This window comes from Delphinus delphis, chromosome 15, assembly GCF_949987515.2.
Source record: "Delphinus delphis chromosome 15, mDelDel1.2, whole genome shotgun sequence".
Classification (NCBI taxonomy): Eukaryota; Metazoa; Chordata; class Mammalia; order Artiodactyla; family Delphinidae; genus Delphinus; species Delphinus delphis.
In genome coordinates, this window is record NC_082697.1 from 11275930 (window position 1) to 11294750 (window position 18821).

General features: G+C 46.3%; 1 protein-coding gene across 3 annotated transcripts in view; it reads left to right on the plus strand.

The window, feature by feature from the left end:
- Positions 1–7764: 7764 nt before the first annotated feature.
- Positions 7765–18821, plus strand: part of UBE2V1 (ubiquitin conjugating enzyme E2 V1) — a 31547-nt gene continuing 20490 nt past the window's right edge. Inside the window, exon 1 of one of the 3 annotated variants that reach the window (XM_060033418.1) lies at positions 7765–7834. In XM_060033418.1, the coding sequence (XP_059889401.1) occupies positions 7813–7834 (22 nt within the window). In that variant the 5' untranslated portion in view covers positions 7765–7812. Of the gene's footprint in view, positions 7835–8105; positions 8145–11147; positions 11378–18821 lie in introns of those variants that run through there. The other 2 variants (XM_060033420.1, XM_060033419.1) reach the window with 2 other exon arrangements.

Below are 18821 nucleotides of genomic sequence, written 5' to 3' on the forward strand. Positions count from 1 at the left end.
GGGGTATTAGAATTCTTCAACTCTAAGTGACAGAAACCATAACTTAAGCAAAAATTAATAGCTAAAGTAATTTTATTAACTCATATAACTGAAAAGGTCAGAGGTGTTTCTGACAAGGTTTGGCAGGACTCAGGGGCTCACATGATTCATCAGAACTTAGTCTCTCTGTCTAGCTCTGTTTTTCTCTGAGTTGAGACTTGACATTGGACCAGCTCAACTCCTCAGTAGAAAAAGTCTCCCTTCCCAGCAGCTGCAGCAAAAGCCCCAGGGCAGGCTCTTATTGGCCTGGATTGGGTCACGTGCCTGTCCCTGAACCAACTCTTTGTGGTGGTAGTGAAGTGTTCTGATTGGCCAGGGCTGAAATATCCACCTGAAGTTGCAGAAGTGGGATCAACACTTCCCAAGTCACAGGATGAGAGAAGGGAGGGATGGTTCCCAAAAGAAAACTTAAGGTGCAGTGGGTGGGGCAGACAGCCAAAATCAGCACCAGGTAAGCAGCCTTGGGGCTGCAGGGGTTGCTTTCCTATTCCCAGGCTCTGCTGGGGGTATACTTCTAGGCCCTACCAATGTTTTAGTTCCCCCAGAAGCCAGCAAGAACAAACAGCGTGAGTCCAGAGAGGTGAAGTGACTTGTCCAAGACCACACAGCTAGTGAGGCAGAGCCAGCCCTCACACTCAGACCATCTTGCTGCTCCTGAATCCCAAGGACTGGAGAAATACTTTTCAAAACCAGAGGGACATATGTTTTGGGTCAGGTCTGGGAAAGTTGGGGTCATTTGTGAGATGGGAAGATTCCAAAAAGTCCCTATTGAGGGCCGGGGAGCAGGAAATGCGAACACCTACTGAACACTTACTACAGGCCAGATGCGGAGAGCTCCGTGCGTGGGTCCCCTCAAGCAGTCCCTGCAGCTCTGAGAGGTGAGTACACCTAGCCCCATTTTTTCCAAATGAGGGAACAGGCACAGAGGTCAAATAACATACCAAACGTCACACAGATGGTAGGTAGCAGGGCTGGAATGTGAGCCCTGATCTAACGCTGAGCTCTAGCAGCTTTCACACGCACCCGGAGCCCCCGTGGAGGGAGGGAGGTGAGGAGGCAGGTGGCCAGTGAGAAACGTGTCTCCTATGAGAAAGCAGCAACACATCAGGATGAGAAACAGCAGCTAACACTGAGGACTGAGATGCCCTGGAGACATCAGGCCCCAGAGGGCAGCTGCTACTCCTATCAGTTGAGTAAAGAGGAGCCAGAAAATCCGTATTTTTTAAATGCTGACTCCATTCTTTATACATACGGTGGGCAAAATAGAACAGGTATATAGGCCAATTTCTGCCCGTAACTTACCAGCTGGTGCAGGGACGGCCTGATTTTGGGTGGATTTGTGCTGCTATCTGGTGGTGGAGTGGGGCAGGTGGCAGTGCAGAGCAAATACATGGGTTTCCAGCTCCACTGGGAAACGTCACGCATCGCCCCCCCTTTGCTGACTTGTCCTTAGAGGGGGTCTGGGCAGGGCGCCTGCTCCCAAAATTAACCCCACCCCCTTTTGATAAATCTAAAAATTTCAAGCTAACCTTTTAAACATGATTTTGTAATAGGTAATGCATGCATAAGGTAAGGAATAATAAACAATACAGGGGTCAGCTGACTGGCCAGTAGACCAGATCTGTCCCACCTGTTTTTCTGCTGTCCCCCATTAGCATTTTCTTTTTAATAGTGGGGGGAATAAAGACTATTTCCTAACACACGACATTCAAATTCAGTGTCAATCGTAAAGTTTTACTGACACACAGCCATTCATTTGCATATTGTCTATGGCTGCTTTTTCAATACAGCAGCAGAGTCAAGAGACCAAACGACCCACAAAACCTAAAATATTTACTATCTGGCCCTTTACAGAAAAAAATTTACCAACTCCAGGTCTAGAGTGCTCCCCATTCATGTTCCCCCAAGCCCTCATTTCTCTTCCCCAGAGCCCATCATTTTGATAAGACCCTTGCAAGTCGCTTACACAGGCACAGAGTCATGTCTGTCCCCCCTCTTTTCACACAATAGGTAGAATATTATATACACAGTTCTGCACCTTGCCTTTTTTCATTTAATATGTTTTGGGGATAGTATATATCAATGCTTCTTATTCCTTTATACAGCTGTATAACATTCCAACTTCAGGATGGACCTTTCTTTTTTAACTCATCGCTCGTTGAATTTTGAGATAATTTTCATTTTGGGGTAATACAAACTGCTGTTGTGTGCATCAGAGAACTTAAGTCTGCTCATAAGGGCCAGTAGACCTGAGGGGTCAATTTCTGGGGATCGAATTGCTAGGTCAGGGATGTCTGTGTGCTGCATTTTGATAGCTCATGCCAAAATTGCCTTCCACCAAGGCCATGCCCATTTAAACTCTCAGAACTTTTGAGAGTGCCAGTTGCCTCACACCCTTGCCAACAAAGAGTGTTATCGAGTGTTTTGTTCTTTGCCAATCTGATAGGTGGTTTTAATTTGCATTTCTCTTACTGTATTTCATTGAATCTAAGGTATCATTGATTGTACCATCCATCCTGATTTCAGAGATGTTTGAATATAAAAATTTGCATCTTAGAATCACTGAAATACAATATGTTGAGTGAGATTGGGTATCTTATCACATTTCCTTTCTCTGCACATGTTCTTTTCTGATTTTGGGGGGGAGGCAGGACAGTAATGGTTAAGAGCTTAGGGTTCAAATCCCAGCTCTGCCACTTAAAAGCATGTGACTTTGGGCAAGTTACTTAATCTTTCTGTGTCTCAGTTTCCTTATCCGTGAGATGGGAACCTAACTCATAGGGTCATTGTGAAGATTAAATGAATTAATATATGCAAAACACTATGTTCCTGGAACATACTAAATGCTCCATACACATTTGCTATGATTATCATCTTTCCTTTGGGATCTCTTTTTCTTAATGAGTTGCAAGGGCTCTTTGTAAATTAAGGAAACATCCTTTTGGTTTTCCCCCCATCCCAGACCCCTGGTTTTTACTCCTTTTTCATTGACCACAAAACAGATGATACAAAATTCAGACATTATAGAAATAAATTGTATAGGAAGAAGCCAATGGAAATGACCCAGATGTCCATCAATATAGGAATAAATTAATTGTACCATTACCCCCTACCTACCCACTCCTATCCCTTTTTGGTTGTGTATTTTAGCAACTACATCAAACATTAAATATCTTAATGCTATACTTCAGACACACCCCAGGGGGGCATAACTCCATGTATGTGCCATGAAATGCCACGAACAAATGTGTCGCACATCCCATCCACCACAGACCCCTCCCCAGGGATTCTCTGTCTTCTGGGTGCCCATGACCCTTCCCGTCAACGGTTCCTCAGCTTTACTTTCTGTAGTTTGTATTATAAAAACTATAGCATGAATTTGGGGTTTTTTCTTAACTATGAATTGTAAATATAAACATAAAACTTTATAATGTTATCCACAACCTCGCTACTCAAAGTGTGGTCTGTGCCTCGGCATCGGCATCCCCTAGGAGGCTGTGGGAAATGCAGGATCTCAAGCACCGCTCACCCCTACAGAATCAGAATCTGCATTTAAACAAAACTGCTAGTGATTTACCTGCACATTAGAGTTTGAGAAGTATTGCTCTAAAAAATGATATTGTAGGTCCTGTAAAGTATATTGCATTTTTTACATTTTCAATATACTTTTTCAAGCTATTCATGCCTTTCACATCTCAGAGATTCCAGAACTCCCCGGATGTTTTCCCACCTGTTGAGAACAGTGTTCTTGAGTGAATGCTGTGGAACAGTCCAAGTCCATATATCTCTTTCCTGGAACACTGTGCCAGCTTCCTTGGCTGTAGATAACAACTTACTTTTAAGAGCAGTTTAAGCAGTAATGACATTTATTATCACGTCTTAAGAAGCTTATAGGTAGGCAGCCCTGGGATTTGTTCAACTGCTCAACTACATCATCCAGGTCCTATCTAGCTCTTGCCATCTTTCTGTGCTGTCCTCTTTGTTGTGTTGGCTTTTCAGCCTCAGGCTTGTGCCTCATGGTATCTATATGATTGCCACAGCTCCAACCATCATAACCTCATATATAGGAAGGAGGAAAGGGGACAAAAAAGGCTTTCTCCCCAGCTGTTTTCAGAAGAGGGAAACTTTCCAAACACCTCCTCCCCAACTCCACTGGCCAGAAAGAACTAGATCACAGGCACACTCCTGGACCAACCACTGGCAAAAGGAAATGGCAGTGCCTGTGATTGGCTTGGATTCACACCTGGAAGTTCAGCCTCCTAAGCAAAATCAGGCTTCTGTGAGCACGGAAGGTCATGACTGGACTGGCAGTCAGCAGTGTCCAACACACCTCCTCTCTGGACCCCTCACCTCCAGTCTTGCTGCCGCCCAATTCAACTTCCTTGAGGCAGCCAGGCTGCACTTTGTAAAAATGCAAACCCGCCTACGTTTTGCTTCAAACTTTCCAGGCTTCAGCTCCCTCACCACACAGGAAACATCAAGTGCCCCAGAGTTAAAAGAACTGGATTACAAACCTGAATTTACTCCTTTCTTGTGTGACCCTAGGAAGGCCATCTTACTCCACCGAGTCTCAGTTTCCACATCTGACAAATGTGGAGATAACAGCAGCTACTTTGCAAGGGTCATTGAGGAAATAATAATAATAATATTGTAGTAATAATGGCAGCAGCTAATATATAGCGCTCGCTCTGTCAAGCCATTTTCTAAATTCTTTAGTTCTATTAGCCATTTTAATCTTCCCACGAATCCGATAAAACAGGACTCACATCCGCGACAGCTGAAGCTACCAGCTCAAGGGCAGAGAGGGACTGGGGCACAGGGGCCAGAAGAATCCCGCTCTGGGGACTGGCGGCGACCGCCGGGGAGGGGGCGGAGCCTCTCCGAGAGCGCTTTAGTACGGGGAGGACTACAACTCCCAGCAGGCTCCGCGACCCCGCTGGACTATAATTACCAGCATGCCTCGGGCTGCCGTGCTTAATCTAGTCTTCCTGCGAGGCGCTCTGTGTAGAAATTCGCTTTATCGTCAATTTGCTTGACAGAAATTCCCCACGGGAACCAAAGAATCTACGCAAGTAAACATTTATGAGCATCATGGACAAGAGGCTTGTGTTTTAATCGTCACTTCTCCACCTGTTATCTCTGAGTCTGTTTTCTCACCTCTAAATTGGGGATATTCCTAGGAGTTGTGGCACAGAGTTGTGAGGATTAAAAGGTGGATATGACAGCTTGGTAAATGTCAGCTCTTCTAGTGTCCCCTTCTCTCTCGGTGCCAAAGCGTTTATCAACGCATTTTATCCCCACAGCAACCCTATGAGGTTGATACCGTCATCCCCCTTTTCAGAAGGGGAAATTGATGCCAGGAGAGGCTCAAGTCCCTTGCCTCAAGTCACACAGCAAAGTGAGTGGTGAAGGAGGACTCGAACCCAGAAAATTTCACGCCAGAGGTGAGTCCACCTTAGGAGCCCAAATGCTTCCCACTTGCTGTATGACTTTTTACAGTGACCCAAAGTCCAGGGCAAATATCTTCTGTGCTCTTCAAGGTAAACTTGAATCACGTGATACACGGAATAATGTCAAGATGATTCCATGTCGCCAGTGCTGGGAAGAAGATGCACGTGGCACTTGGAGCGTCCATTATGGCTGAATTTGGTGGGAGAAATCAAGGAAAGTTTCCCTGAGCGGGCAATGACTGGGAACAGCACAGGCAATGGCCGTGAGGAGGGAGAGGACATGTGTTCCAGAGGCCTTGAAAAGGGCCAGTGTAACTGGAGAGGTACAGCAAGTCTCAGAGGTGCAGGCAGTGCCAGGGAAGGGGGAAAGTGAGGCACCCAGGGTGCAGATTTTAGGGAGGCTCGCATTTGAAGGGTGGTGCAAGTGCAGAGCCTGGATCGGAGAGTGAAAGCCTCCTTAAATTTGGCGCCCTAGACCCCTCACTGACTCCATCCTAGTCCTGGCCTAGGTGCAGGGCATTGTGGGTAGGGTGGTTAACCATCCTGGTTTGCCCTGGAGATTCCTGGTTGTTGTCCCAGTAAGGTCATACTAGGCCCCCTTTCAATCTGCTGATTGTCTTGTTGGATGATAATTCTTTGGTCACTCAATTTGTAGAGTCTGTATTTTATCCCATGGGAATGGGGAGCTACTGAAAGGTTTAGGTGAATGGAACATGGGGGCAAGAATGGAGGCTGCTGGGATCATCCAAGTGGGAGACAAGTGGATGGAGTAGAGAGATGCTTAGGAGGCATTCTGTCAGAACAAGGTGATGAATTGGATGCACTGGGTGAAGGCTTCCAGCTTCCTTGTTCCTCTGTATTGAAAGTCCTTGTCATTTCTCAGCCAGTGTTCAGCTGTGTTGCCTTGAGGCAATCCTTTCACCTCTCTCAGCCTGTTTCCATATCCATATAAGAGCTTCTCAGACCATTTGTCATAGAGGAGTCACTTCTTGGATTTAACATTTGCAAGTATATGTTTCCAGGGCCTTTGCACATGCCATTCCTTCTACCTCCTTCTCATCATTCAGGTCGCTGTTGAAATATGACTTCCATAGGAGGCCCTCCCTGACCACTTCTTCTCTGGTTTACTCTCTATCCTATTATAGTTATGTTTTTCCCTATTTGTTTATTTGCTTCCTATCTCCGACTAAAATCTAAGCCCATGAGAGCAGGAACTTGCTTCTTCAGGGATGTATATCCATCCCCAGCACCTATGACAGCATCTGGCACATAGTAGATGCTTAGTAAATATTTGTTCGATGGAATGAATGGATTGAGTGAAAGAGTGAACGAATGAATGAATGAGTGAATGCTTTCCCTGCCACCTTAATGCCCCAAATCATTTAGCTGCCCTTCTACAAGCCCCTTCTGGCCTGGGAGCATCGATCTTGGAAGCAAGACATCTGGCTTGGGTTCAAATTCTGACTCAGTCATTTAACAGCTGAGTTTAGATAAATGGCTTAACCCCTCTCGCCTTCATGTTTCACTTTAAGCCCGACCTGGTAGAGATGTTGTTGTGAGGATCCAACTAGATAGGAAAATGCCCCAGGCAAAATAGGTGCTTTTTATTCTTTTTATTTATTTATTTTTGCAGTAGCGGGCCTCTCACTATTGTGGCCTCTCCTGTTGCGGAGCACAGGCTCCGGACGCGCAGGCTCAGCGGCCATGGCTCACGGGCCCAGCCGCTCCGCGGCATGTGGGATCTTCCAGACCGGGGCACGAACCCGTGTCCCTTGCATCGGCAGGCGGATTCTCAACCACTGCGCCACCACGGAAGCCCAAAATAGGTGATTTTTAAAAATATTATAAACTTGCATCTATTTATTTATTTATATTTATTGAAGAATAGTTGACTTACAATATTGTGTTAGTTTCAGGTATACAGCATAGTGATTCAGGTTTTTGGATTTTGGTGGGGTTTTTTTTGCAGATTATATTCCATTATAGGTTGTGACAATAGGCGCTTTTTAAAAGCTTTCTTTTCTTTTTCTTTCACAGTCACAGCCTTCCAAGTCTGATCCCCCTTGCCCTCCCCACCAAGCACCTCAATACCTCCCTCGCACCAGAGCCTGGAGGGCCTTGCAGGTTGCTGGGCCCTCACGCACGCAAACATTTCCTCTCTCTAAAAGGGCAGGAAAAAATACCTTCCCGGCAACTGGTCGCGCAGTCCGCGGAACGGGCGTCAGCGGAGGCGTCTGCGTGTGCGCACACGCATGCGCAGAAGAGCCCGGAGAACGGGTGGGGGGTGAAGAAGGGGCCGGCCTTTGAGCGACAGCGACGCAAGATGGCAGCCACCACGGGCTCGGGTGAGCGGGGGCGCCGGACCCGGCCGGCCGAGGGGGCATGGGCTCGGGCCGGGGGCCGGGGACCCGCGAAGGCCCTTGCTGCGGGGCCAGGGCCTCTGCGATGCCTCTGTCCCCTGGGCACCGTGGCGGCGACCCAGGCGGCCTGAGTGGGGAGGAGGAGCAGGCGGTGGCCGGAAGCACGGGCGGGGGCCTGAGGGGCCTGTGGGGCCTGTGGGCGGCGCGGCGAGGCCCAGAGGCTCCCCCGGGCGGCGTGAGGGCCCTGCTGAGAGGAAGGGCCGGGTCTCGCGGCGCAGCGGAGCGGCCAGAGCGGGTGAGGGGCGAGCCCAGAGGCACTGCCGAGGAGATCGGGGCTGGCGGCTCTTTAGGGGAGATCGAGGGGTCCCCTTGAGAACGAGGAGGCGCCCCAAAATGGATGGAAGTCCTTTATTTGGGTGCTGGGTGTCCGGGTGGGGGGAGGAGCCTTGGGATGTCCTTTTGGCGGGGACTTAGGAGAAGCCCCTCAGGATGGATGAGGGAAGAAAACAGCATCCTGAGGGGTGACTGAGAGGATCCCCCATTGGTAAAGGGCAGGGCTCCAGTGTTCGTTTGGGGGATTGGGTTAGCTGAGGAAATTTTTATGTTGATTAGAAAGGGGGAGTCTTGGGGTGGCTACTTTGGGGGGGATGAAGGGCATCTCCATAGGATACGTGAGAAGAGGAAAGGGATTTTTCAGATTCCAGAGGGATTTGGTTGGAGCAGCTGAAAGTGAAATGACCCCATCGTTACCAGGCCCCTAGTTTTGGAGGTAGATGTTAGGTTTTAGCAGGCAAGCTCCGAGCAGGGCGGTTAGTGGAAGCTTGCGATATTGGGTGAAGAACAGATGAGTTGGGAGCCCTGGAGGTGTCTGTCTGGGGAAGGGAGCCCCATGCAGTGGGTGAGAGTGGGAAAAGGCCAGGTTTCAGAGATGTTCTCTTTAGAGAAGAAAAATCTCCTTTGTTGGGTGAGGAAAGCGTACCCTAGGAGTGTCTGTTTTATGGAGACTGTCTCTCTCCCACTCTTTCGGGTGTTGGTAACATATGGGAGTGCAGCTCAGCAGTTCCCCAGTGGCTGGATGGGTTATGGGGAGAGGAACAAATAAAATGGGAAGTTTTGGGTGACTGGAGAAGAAAGCTGAGGTACAAGAGGGAAGGAGGGGGCTGCGCTGTGGGCCAGGGGGAGTTCTTCCAGGCCCTGGTAGGTAAAGGGAAGGAGCATTGATTTTGAGACTGGATTCACTGTTCAGTGTTCCTGAGATGCACCAGAGGATCAAATCCTGAAGGGTCTGTTTCAGAGCTAACACTCACAGCTGGGCATCAGGGGATGGACTCAGGTGGCCTTCTGGAAGAGGCAGGGTGATGATTGCGTGGGGAAGGTCCCGCAGAGGGGCTGATGAGGCAAGAGAGTCGGACTCTGGAAGTGCAGAATTTGGGAGTAACAGAGTGTCCCCCTTTTGGTGAGGAGGGTGTCCCCTGAGGTGCCTGGCAGTGAAATTGGCCAGTGAAGTCCTCCCAGAAGAGGTGACAGTGGGTGACGGCTGATGGAGGAAATGAACAGGCCCACCTGCCTGGGTACTGAAATCCTCCAGCTGTTTAAGGCCGCAGCAGCACTGTTAGGAGAGGGTTGGTGACCCAAAGCGAGCAGGGTGAGGGGAGTCTGTCTTTCCAGGATGTTACTCCTCTAGTATCCCAAGGGGCCATCTTTGTTTGATTGTTAGAGTGGGAATAGAAGGAATTGGAAGTAGGGGATCTGACTGAAGTCACCTACCCCAAGCTGCCTTTTACACTTAAAGCAGTGGGGTCTTCCTGGAGGATGAGGAAACCACACATCTTTTTCCTAGGTTTGGTTTCAGTTGGAACAGTGCTGAGTCAGTTCATTTACAAAGAGACTGCTACAGACATTCTCAGAAGAGAGAGGCTGAGTCAGGCCAGACTGCTGTGGGAAACGTCTCATGAGACTAACACCCCTGCCAGGTTGCTCTGAACTGGGGGTACACTGTGCCTGCAGCAGCCAGCGTTGTGATGGCTTTGCAGCTCAGCCCCTTGGCAATCACTTGAGATTGGCTACCTGTAATCCGGTTTAACAGCTCCTTAATTCTAACTTCTTGAAGCCCTGCCAGTTGAAGAGTGCTTCATAAATGCTGTGGTGGTCAGATAAACCATCGTCAGCTGCTGTCTAGTGGCATACAAGAGCACTTGGCATGGTTTAGATAACATGGAAGAGGTTTTGAGGTGCCTTAAAATGGGCTTCCCAGGGGCTTCTCTGGTGGTGCAGTGGTTGAGAGTCTGCCTGCCGATGCAGGGGGCGCGGGTTCGTGTCCCGGTCTGGGAGGATCCCGTATGCCGCGGAGCGGCTGGGCCCGTGAGCCATGGCCACTGGGCCTGCGCGTCCGGAGCCTGTGCTCCGCAACGGGAGACGCCACAACAGTGAGAGGCCCGCGTACTGCAAATAAATAAATAAATAAATAAGGGGCTTCCCAGAACTCCTTTGTCTGTTTATTCAGCAGGTATTTATTAAGAATTTGCTGTGTCCCATTGTGAATAGTGAACAAGATGGACATAGCCCCTGTCCTTGAGGAGCTTCTATTCAAGTCAGAAGCCCATTAAAGGAGTAAATAATTAAGATTTCAGATAACAGTAAACGCTATGAGGGAAATTGTGTGATGTAGTATCTGGAGAGGTGGTCAAGGAAGGCTTCTCCAAGGGGGGGTATTTGAACTGAGACAAATGATGGAAGGAGCCAACAGTGTGCGTCACAGGCAGGGGACGGGGAGGCTGAGTGGAAAGGCCCTGTGGCAGGACTGAGCTTGGCATGTTGAAAGAACAAGCTAAAGGCCTCCGTGTGCAAGGGAGGCTTGTTAAAGAGATGAGTTGGAGAGAGAGATGAGTTTGGATTTTATTCAGTGTGGAAGAAAGCCATTGAACAAGTACCTGGTCTGAAGTAAACGTTCAGTAAATGTTTGTTGAATGAATGAATGAGAGTCTTAAAAAGAGAGGAATGACAAGATCTGACCATTGCTCCCAGGCAGTAAGAGGAGTGCAGAGTGCTAAGGGAGGGAGCAGAAAGATCATATTTGGGTTAAACTAAAATGAGTGTACAGGCCTCTCTGCTTTCTAACCCTGAGAAGTCTTTCAGGTGTGGTCAGGGGCCCTGAGGCCTTCCTTAGGTTTAGAACAAACCTCTTGATTAATCTGTGCCCCTGGTTGCCAGGAAACAGCTGTGAAGCCTTTGAGTTCCTGTAAGGGCTGAACTTAGTTTTTTGTGGTCACTGCTTTCAACACTTGGTGACAGCAGCTTCCCACCTCCTTTGCTTCTGCAGTGTGTGATTTCCTCATAGATCTTAGAGGGGTGGAACTGTGGAAAACCCACTGGAATCCTCAGGATGCTTGTGTTGTGACAGGTGACTTCCTCCTGCCTTGGCCAGGATTGCAGGGCCTCAAAGAGTAGCCCTTGGCTGCCAGATCTTTCCTCTCACCCAGCATCCCACAGGCTGCCCTGACAGTAAACCAGAAATGGAGTGCCAGCAAAGTAAGCCCTTTACATTTTAAATTTGCATACGTTGGAGTGGCTGCATACACTCACTCCTCTTATGAACATTTAACCAGATGGGCAGTGGAGGTTAGTAGTCTTCCATTCCATTCAAGGGAGTTGCCTAGAAAGAGCTGGAGCTGGCAGATGAGAACCGGTAGTCTCTTGTGTCTCACTGTGTGAGCATCTTCTTGTGCCAGTTGTAGCTAAGTGCCTTTTGTACAACATGGGCCCTGCTTTCATGAGAACTTCTTCGTGTTGTACGCAGCTGAAGAAACAGCAGTCTGCTCTAGTGATGGAGGGGAAACGCTTTGTTGGGCCACTACAATCTATTGTTCCTCTTATGGATTGCCAGGGTCAATTTGATGATCATGATTTTCCCTTCACAATAACTTTAAAACCACCCTCTTCCCCCCACCATATTCTCTTCCTCGCTCCCTCTCTCTCAGCTGAAGTGTAGCTCTACAGTAGTTTGATAAATGTAGAATAGAGGATATAAAGTCAGAAATCCTTTCTTTCTTTCTTTCTTTCTTTTTTTTTTAAAGAGTAGACACCTTTATTTATTTATTTTGGGCTGCATTGGGTCTTTGTTGCTGCGCACGGGCTTTCTCTAGTTGCAGTGCTCGGGCTTCTCATTGCAGTGGCTTCTCTCGTTGCGGAGCACGGGCTCTAGGCGCACGGGCTTCAGTAGTTGCAGCATGTGGGCTCAGTAGTTGCAGCATGCGGGCTCAGTAGTTGCAGCTCACGGGCTCTAGAGCGCAGGCTCAGTAGTTGTGGCTCACGGGCTTAGTTACTCTGCAGCATGTGGGATCTTCCCGGACTAGGGATCGAACCCGTGTCCCCTGCATTGGCAGGCGGATTCTTAACCACTGCGCCACCAGGCAAGTCCCAGGAATCCTCTCTTTAATTCTGAAAGGCCCCAGGGAAGTATAGAGCAGCACATTTGGTGAAGTAGAGATGTTAACACTGTTACTTTTATATTACGTAAAGTGGGTTAGAGGTTTCCTAGTACTTCGACTTAACCTGCTATGTCATCTCATCCAACTCTCCACAACCTAGTGAGCTCACCAGGGGAAGTATTGGCCCCCCAATATTCCTGAAGGAGACTGACGGCTGCCTGAGGAGTGGTGACACTCAGATTAGAGCCCAGGGGGTTTTGACTCCAGTTCCTTCCCCAACCTGCTCCAGTGCCTTAGGAAGGAAATGGAAAGGCATGGATTCAGGCATGTGCTCTTCCTCAGTCTTGGCATATTTAATCTTGATGAGAGAACAGGCTTTAATGAGAAGTGTCTGCCACCTGTAGCAGGAACTCTTTTTACAGCATCCCTGGCCACATTTTACCCATTCTGGGTAATGTGCTGTCTGATGAGAGTGAAGGCCACTTCTTGCTCTTGCTTATACTTTACACTCAATAACTCAACACTCGTTGGGCTTAGGGCCCCCTCATGTCATGTACAAAGTCAGTCCTTGTCTTCATTGACATGCAAGCCCTTCAGACTTCTTTTTAAGCTGCACTTCTAAGGCTAACTATGGGTAGACACTGTATTAAATACATCATCTCGTTTCTGACAGCAACGTTTTGAAGCAGGTATCTATTGTGAAGGTGAGGAAACTGAGGCCCAGAGAGGAGAAATGATTTGCCTGAAGCTCAGAGCCAGTGACTTGCAAACCAGGGTACAGAACTGGGACAGCTCTGCTCCAGGACATATGCCCTTGTCCATATTAGCATTTTTCCAGCCCCCCATTGCCTGTTCTCCAGCTAGGCATCTCAAGTTCCTTCAGCCATTGGCAGGTCTGTTGACATTCCTGCCTTGGCGGATTAGTTCTTTCATGGGTGGCTAGTAATGACACCAAGTATGATTCTTTCTTCATTGTCACGTTCACCCCATACAAGTTCAGTAGGTGTAACCCCAAAATAGATGGCAAATCCTCCTTCTCTCCATCGGCATTATTGTCGTTCTTGTCCTACCAGTACCACCTTTCTCTTGCCTAAAAGACTACAAAAGCCTCCTGCTTCCAGTCTTGCCCTTTTCTAATCCATTCTCTGTAGAGGAGGCAGAATGATTTTTTACAGACAAGAAAACAGAAACTGCCACTCTCTGCAGAAAGCCCTTCCTGCTGCACTTAGAATAAAATCCATCTCTTTTCCATGGCCCACAAGGGCTTCCATGGCCTTGGCCTTGCCTACCCCTGAGCTCGCGTGATGTGCACACCTGTGCCCTTGCTCTTCCCCTTTTAGGAATGCTCTGCCTGCCTGTGAGTGCCTGCTTCTCCTTCTTCAGGTCTCAGCTCTCCAGAAAGTCCATCCCTGCCCACCCCTTTCAACATAGTCTTCTCACTCATTATCACATCTCTGTTCTGTTCTAAAGTGCATAACCTTATCTGAAGGTTTCTTGTTTGTTTTTCCACATTTCTGTGCCTTTGCAGTAGGGCAGGAATAATCCTTGTTCTCTGCTATGTCCCTAGCACCCACATAGTCCCTGACATAGAGTAGGTGCTCAATAAATATTGAATGTTGCAGTGAATTAATCCAGGGTCTCATCTTGATGTAGCCAAATATATAAATTTACATATTTGGAGAAACATTGTATCTGATAGGGCAGAAGCAAAAGTGCCTGTTCAGCTTTTCAAAAAGGAAAGCTCTTGTCCTGATAAGTTGGCATTTATAGACGGACTTCAGCATACAATTAACTCTTTCTCTCCTTCCCTGACTGTCCTGAGGCACTTACCACACCTTATTCTTTGTCTCCACCCCTTTCAGAGAAAATTTGATCTTTGGCCTTGGTCACCCTAGCAGCAGAGAAACACAGGGTCTTGCATCTTGTCACCAGCTGTTTGTTGTCACATTGTCTAGACTGTAAAGAATGATAGATTGCCGCTGTTTCTTCCCCCAGATCAGTGATTCTCAAACTAGTATATATTAGTATCACCTGGGGGGCTTGTTAGATTGCTGGGCTCCACCCTCAGTTTCAGATTGGATAGTTCTATGGTGTAATGTAGTGTAGTGTTCTGGTGTGTGGCCTGAGAATTTACATTTCTAGCCGGTTCCCAGGTGATGTGTAGGCTGCAGGTCTGGGGACCATACTTGGAGAATCATTGTTGTGTAGAAGGAGAGAAGAAATATGCTCCTCTGGACAGGTCCTAACCAGGCACCCAGACTGCACTGCACTTGCCAGTTGCTCAGAAACAAAAGTTACCTGCCCCTGACTTTATGCCCACTTTTCGAGAACGTTTAATCCAGGTGCATCACCTTCCAGGCCTCCTTATTTTCAGAATGGTAGCAGCACCAGACTCCTAGCTCAGTTCACTGTCTTCCCTGAATGGGCAACCAGACCAGTTTCAACTAGCAGCTTTCTTTCCCGGAGAAACCTGTGAGGCTCTGCCATTTTAAATCAAGACCCAGGCCAGGCCAGGGTTTTCCAAGATTGGCATGCTGTAATAGCCGCTGCTTTGTGGCAGTGCTTTTCCCAAAAGGATGTTTTAAAGGGCTTCAAAATCCTTTTTGTACCACAAATATTTTAATATGTTGCTGTGTTTCAAATTACTGCATTAAATGTTTTACTAGGACATGGTGTAAAACCCTATCAAATATTCATACTTTTTTAATCTGGTTGTCATATTTTCTTTGTAATATCCTGCAGCTGCTGACTTTTCAGTTTATATTTAGCCAGGAGAAAAACTGGCTGACTTTTGATACTGACACAAATCCAGGAAAAATCCTTCTGGAGAGAAGAATTCTGAAGTAACAAGAACAAATGTTTTCTTTTTAAAAATCTTGGGTTACTGCGTTATTTTAGCACCTTGGTAGAGTTATCTTAACATTTTCATAGCTAACCTTTTAATAGTTATAGTTTATTAAGGTTAACAAGAGTCCATTTTTACATCCTCTATTGCCTCTTGAAGCTGTTCCTTCAGCTGCCTTTTAGGTGTCAGATTAACACACAACTTTTAGGAACCTTAAAATTTAGCTTGATTCAATGGCTTAAAGTGCCATAGGAAGAAAATATGTTAGGGTATCACTGCGTTTTTCTGATCTGTTATGCTTCTGGTTTTTGACATATCTGGATTTAATTTTTAATATATTCACTGAAGTCTTTTGTTTAACGTGTCATGATTTTGAGCTTATTCTCTCCACTTGGGATGGAATGAAGTCCTCCCTGTGACTGATACACTCACAAGGTCTGCAGGAGCTCTGAACTCCACCAATATTTGGATTTATGTCCCTGGGGTAGCCCCTGAGGTTCTAGAACAAGGGTTATTTGGAGTCAAATGTTCTTGCTTTGTAGAAAATATTGGAGTTAGGCCATTTGGAGGTAAATGCTCTTGCTTTGTAGAAAATATTGATGTATTAACTTTGTATGCAGTTTCTAAATGGTTTGAAATATCAGTAACATGCTTTCATATATATTTTATGAAACAAAGTTCAATTTGTAATGAAGAATCCTTGACTTGTGTGGTGTGGGGAAAAAAACAGTTTTCCCTCATTAAAAAAAAAGTTTCTCTAAAAGTCTTGATCACACTTCATTAAAAAATAAAACTACTTATCAAATTTTAATTATCTCAAAACAAAGAACCTTATCTTTGTTAAGGTATCTCAGTTATATGGTATCAGTGTCCAATATTTTGGCCACAGTAGACCATATGAGAGGTTACAGTAGGAAAGGAAGAGGTACTGCCTTTTCTTCAATCAGGAAACATTTATTGAGTACCATTACATGCCAGGTAGCATACCAGATTCTGGGGAGGTAGAATTGAATGAGTCACAACTCTAACTTGAGAAGCTCCAAGAGTGAGTCAGACAACAAAAAAAGAAAGAAAATGAAATTTAAAGAAAAAGAAAAGGTACAGCACAGACATTGTGTGAAGGTAAAGGAGCATGGGGTTGGGGGTAAGGGGGCTCTTAGAGGACCTCCACAGACTGCCCAGCTCCGAGTTGAAGATTTGTGTTTCTTCTTAAGATCATCATATTTAAAATTTAATGTATAACTTTTCTTGGGCTATTTGAAATCCATACTAAGCCCCTTTGATAATCTTTTTAATATTAGACTCCCTTTTAATAGTGCTATGAATGTTTCCCTGCTGTATTTCCAGAAATAAACCAGAGTTAGAATTTTGTGACGTTGAGCATTATTCATTCTGAAATAACATCCCTAGCTAACACCCGGCCACCATTCATTTATTCAGCAAGCGTTTGAGTACATGCTTTGGCAAAGCACTCTTTGACGTATTGGAAATTCAGCAGTGAACAAAACAGATGAAGTTTCATTCTCAGGGAGTTTATGTTCACATGGGAGAGACAGACAGTAAACAACTAATGAAGTGGAAGAGAATACACTTAAAATGTCAAGTGGTAATGATGCTGTGAAGAAAAATAAAGCAAGATAAGGGAATGGGAAGTTGGAGCTTAGATGAAGAATAAGGGAGCCAGCCAGCCAGCCAGCCATTCCCAGCTCGGGGACAGAGAATTCTGGGGTGAGGCAACATCAGGTGCAAAAGCAAAGTCAGGTTGCCTCTTCAGGAACTTCAAAAAGGATGGTATGGCTGAAGGAGAGTGAGGAGCAAGGGAAAGGGTGGCAGGAAATGATGTTGGAGAAACAGGTAGGGCTCTGTAGGTGAGGTAAGGAGTTTGGATGCTAGTTGTAAGGGAAAGCCAGTGGAGGGCTTTGAGAAGGGGAGTGATGGGATCTAACTTAACAGTGGTTGCAGTGGGAATGGTGAAGATGATTGTATTTGGGATATATTTGGAAATGGGTTAGGTATGGGGTATAAGAGAAAGATCTCTTATCATAACTCCAAGATTTCTAGCCAGAGAAATCTGTTTGTGCTATATACTGAGATCGAAGAGTGGGTACTTTTTGTTTTTTGAGGAGTGCAAGGGAGTTTTGTTTGGAATTGTTTTAAGTTGGAGAGGCCTATGAGGCATATAAACGGAGATGTGTAGAAGGCAGTTAGTTGGAAATATAAACTGGAGAGTTACTAAGCTTCCTTGGTCTGGATAAAATCACTTGGGGAGGGGGCAGGAAATCTGCGGTCAGTGGGCTGTGCCCTGAGGCCTGGCAGCCAGTGTTTGCAGTCAAGGAGGTGAGGCCGATCAACTAGTGAGGTAGGAAGAGAGCCTGAGGCTAAGGGAAGAGAGTTACAGGAGGGAGTTATGGGTGCCGCTGAGAGCTCCAGGAACTTGAGGTAGGGGCTGAGAATTGACCACAGGATTTGGCTAGAGGGTGCTGCTTGGTGCCCCTGACAAGAGCAGTTTGGGTGAGTGACTAGCTAGAAAAGCCTGATTGGAGTAGGTGCGAGTGAAGAATTGCAAACAAGGGGTCTAGACAGCCCTTTTGAGATTTTTTGCTAAAAATGAACAAAGAAATGAGTTGGTAGCTAGAAGGGGATATGGAATCAAGTGAGGGTTTTTGTATTTTATAGTACGATGGATAGTACAGTGCCGATGAAGGTGTTTCAATCTCTGTCCCAGGTATTACACAAAGTGCTTTTATAGGTTTTACCTCATTGGTTCTTCCTCACCACTTGTAGAGGCAAAGAGTATTGGGATCCCTGTTACGCTGAGGGTCAAGGATAACTTGGCGTAGTCACCCCGCTAGATTGCTGGAAAGTTGCAGAGCATGGATTTGAGCCTAGGTTCCTGGTCTTAACCCTCTGCTGAGAGATTATAGAATTTTCTGTAAATTATATTCTGACTCTTATTTGTGGGAGGTAACTTCGCCATTCCTCTGACCAACCTTTTTAAAATAGAGTAGTCGGGACTTCCCTGGCGGTCCAGTGGTTAAGACTTCACCTTCCAGTGCAGGGAGTGCGGGTTCGGTCCCTGGTTGGGGAGCTAAGATCCCACATGGCTTGCGGCCAAAAAAAACAAAACATAAAACAGAAGCAGTATAGTAACAAATTCAATAAAGACTTTTAGAATGGTCCACATCAAAAAAAAAAAAAATCTTAAAAAAAAATAATAAAAATAGGTCAACCAGGTATCCTTACATTTGTGATTCTACTTCCGTGGCATCTAAAGATCGTTTATGTGAGTATACACATACGGGGAAGCATGGGTTGACTTTGTGTTTATCTTTTATAAAATGGAGTGTACATACCTTTTTATCCTTTGCTCAGTTTTTTTATTTTTCAACGAATATTTATCTAAAGACTACCATGTAAAGGCCAGTTGTTTTAATGTTTTTTTTATAAAAATGGGAACTATCACAACAGTCATGCAAATTAATATGTGCTGCCTTAAATCTCTTTAACATCCCACCTACCTCAGCTTATAAGAAGTTCGATAACTTGTTCCGTTGTCACAAGTATTTGCTCTAAGCAAATGCTTCTGGCTTTGTATCCTGAGATGTTAGTAGTAACACATCTCTAACCTGGCCTCTAATCCTTCAGCCCATCCTGAACATTACCTGGGAGATTTGCCTTATCTCTTGCCCTGCTCAGAGCC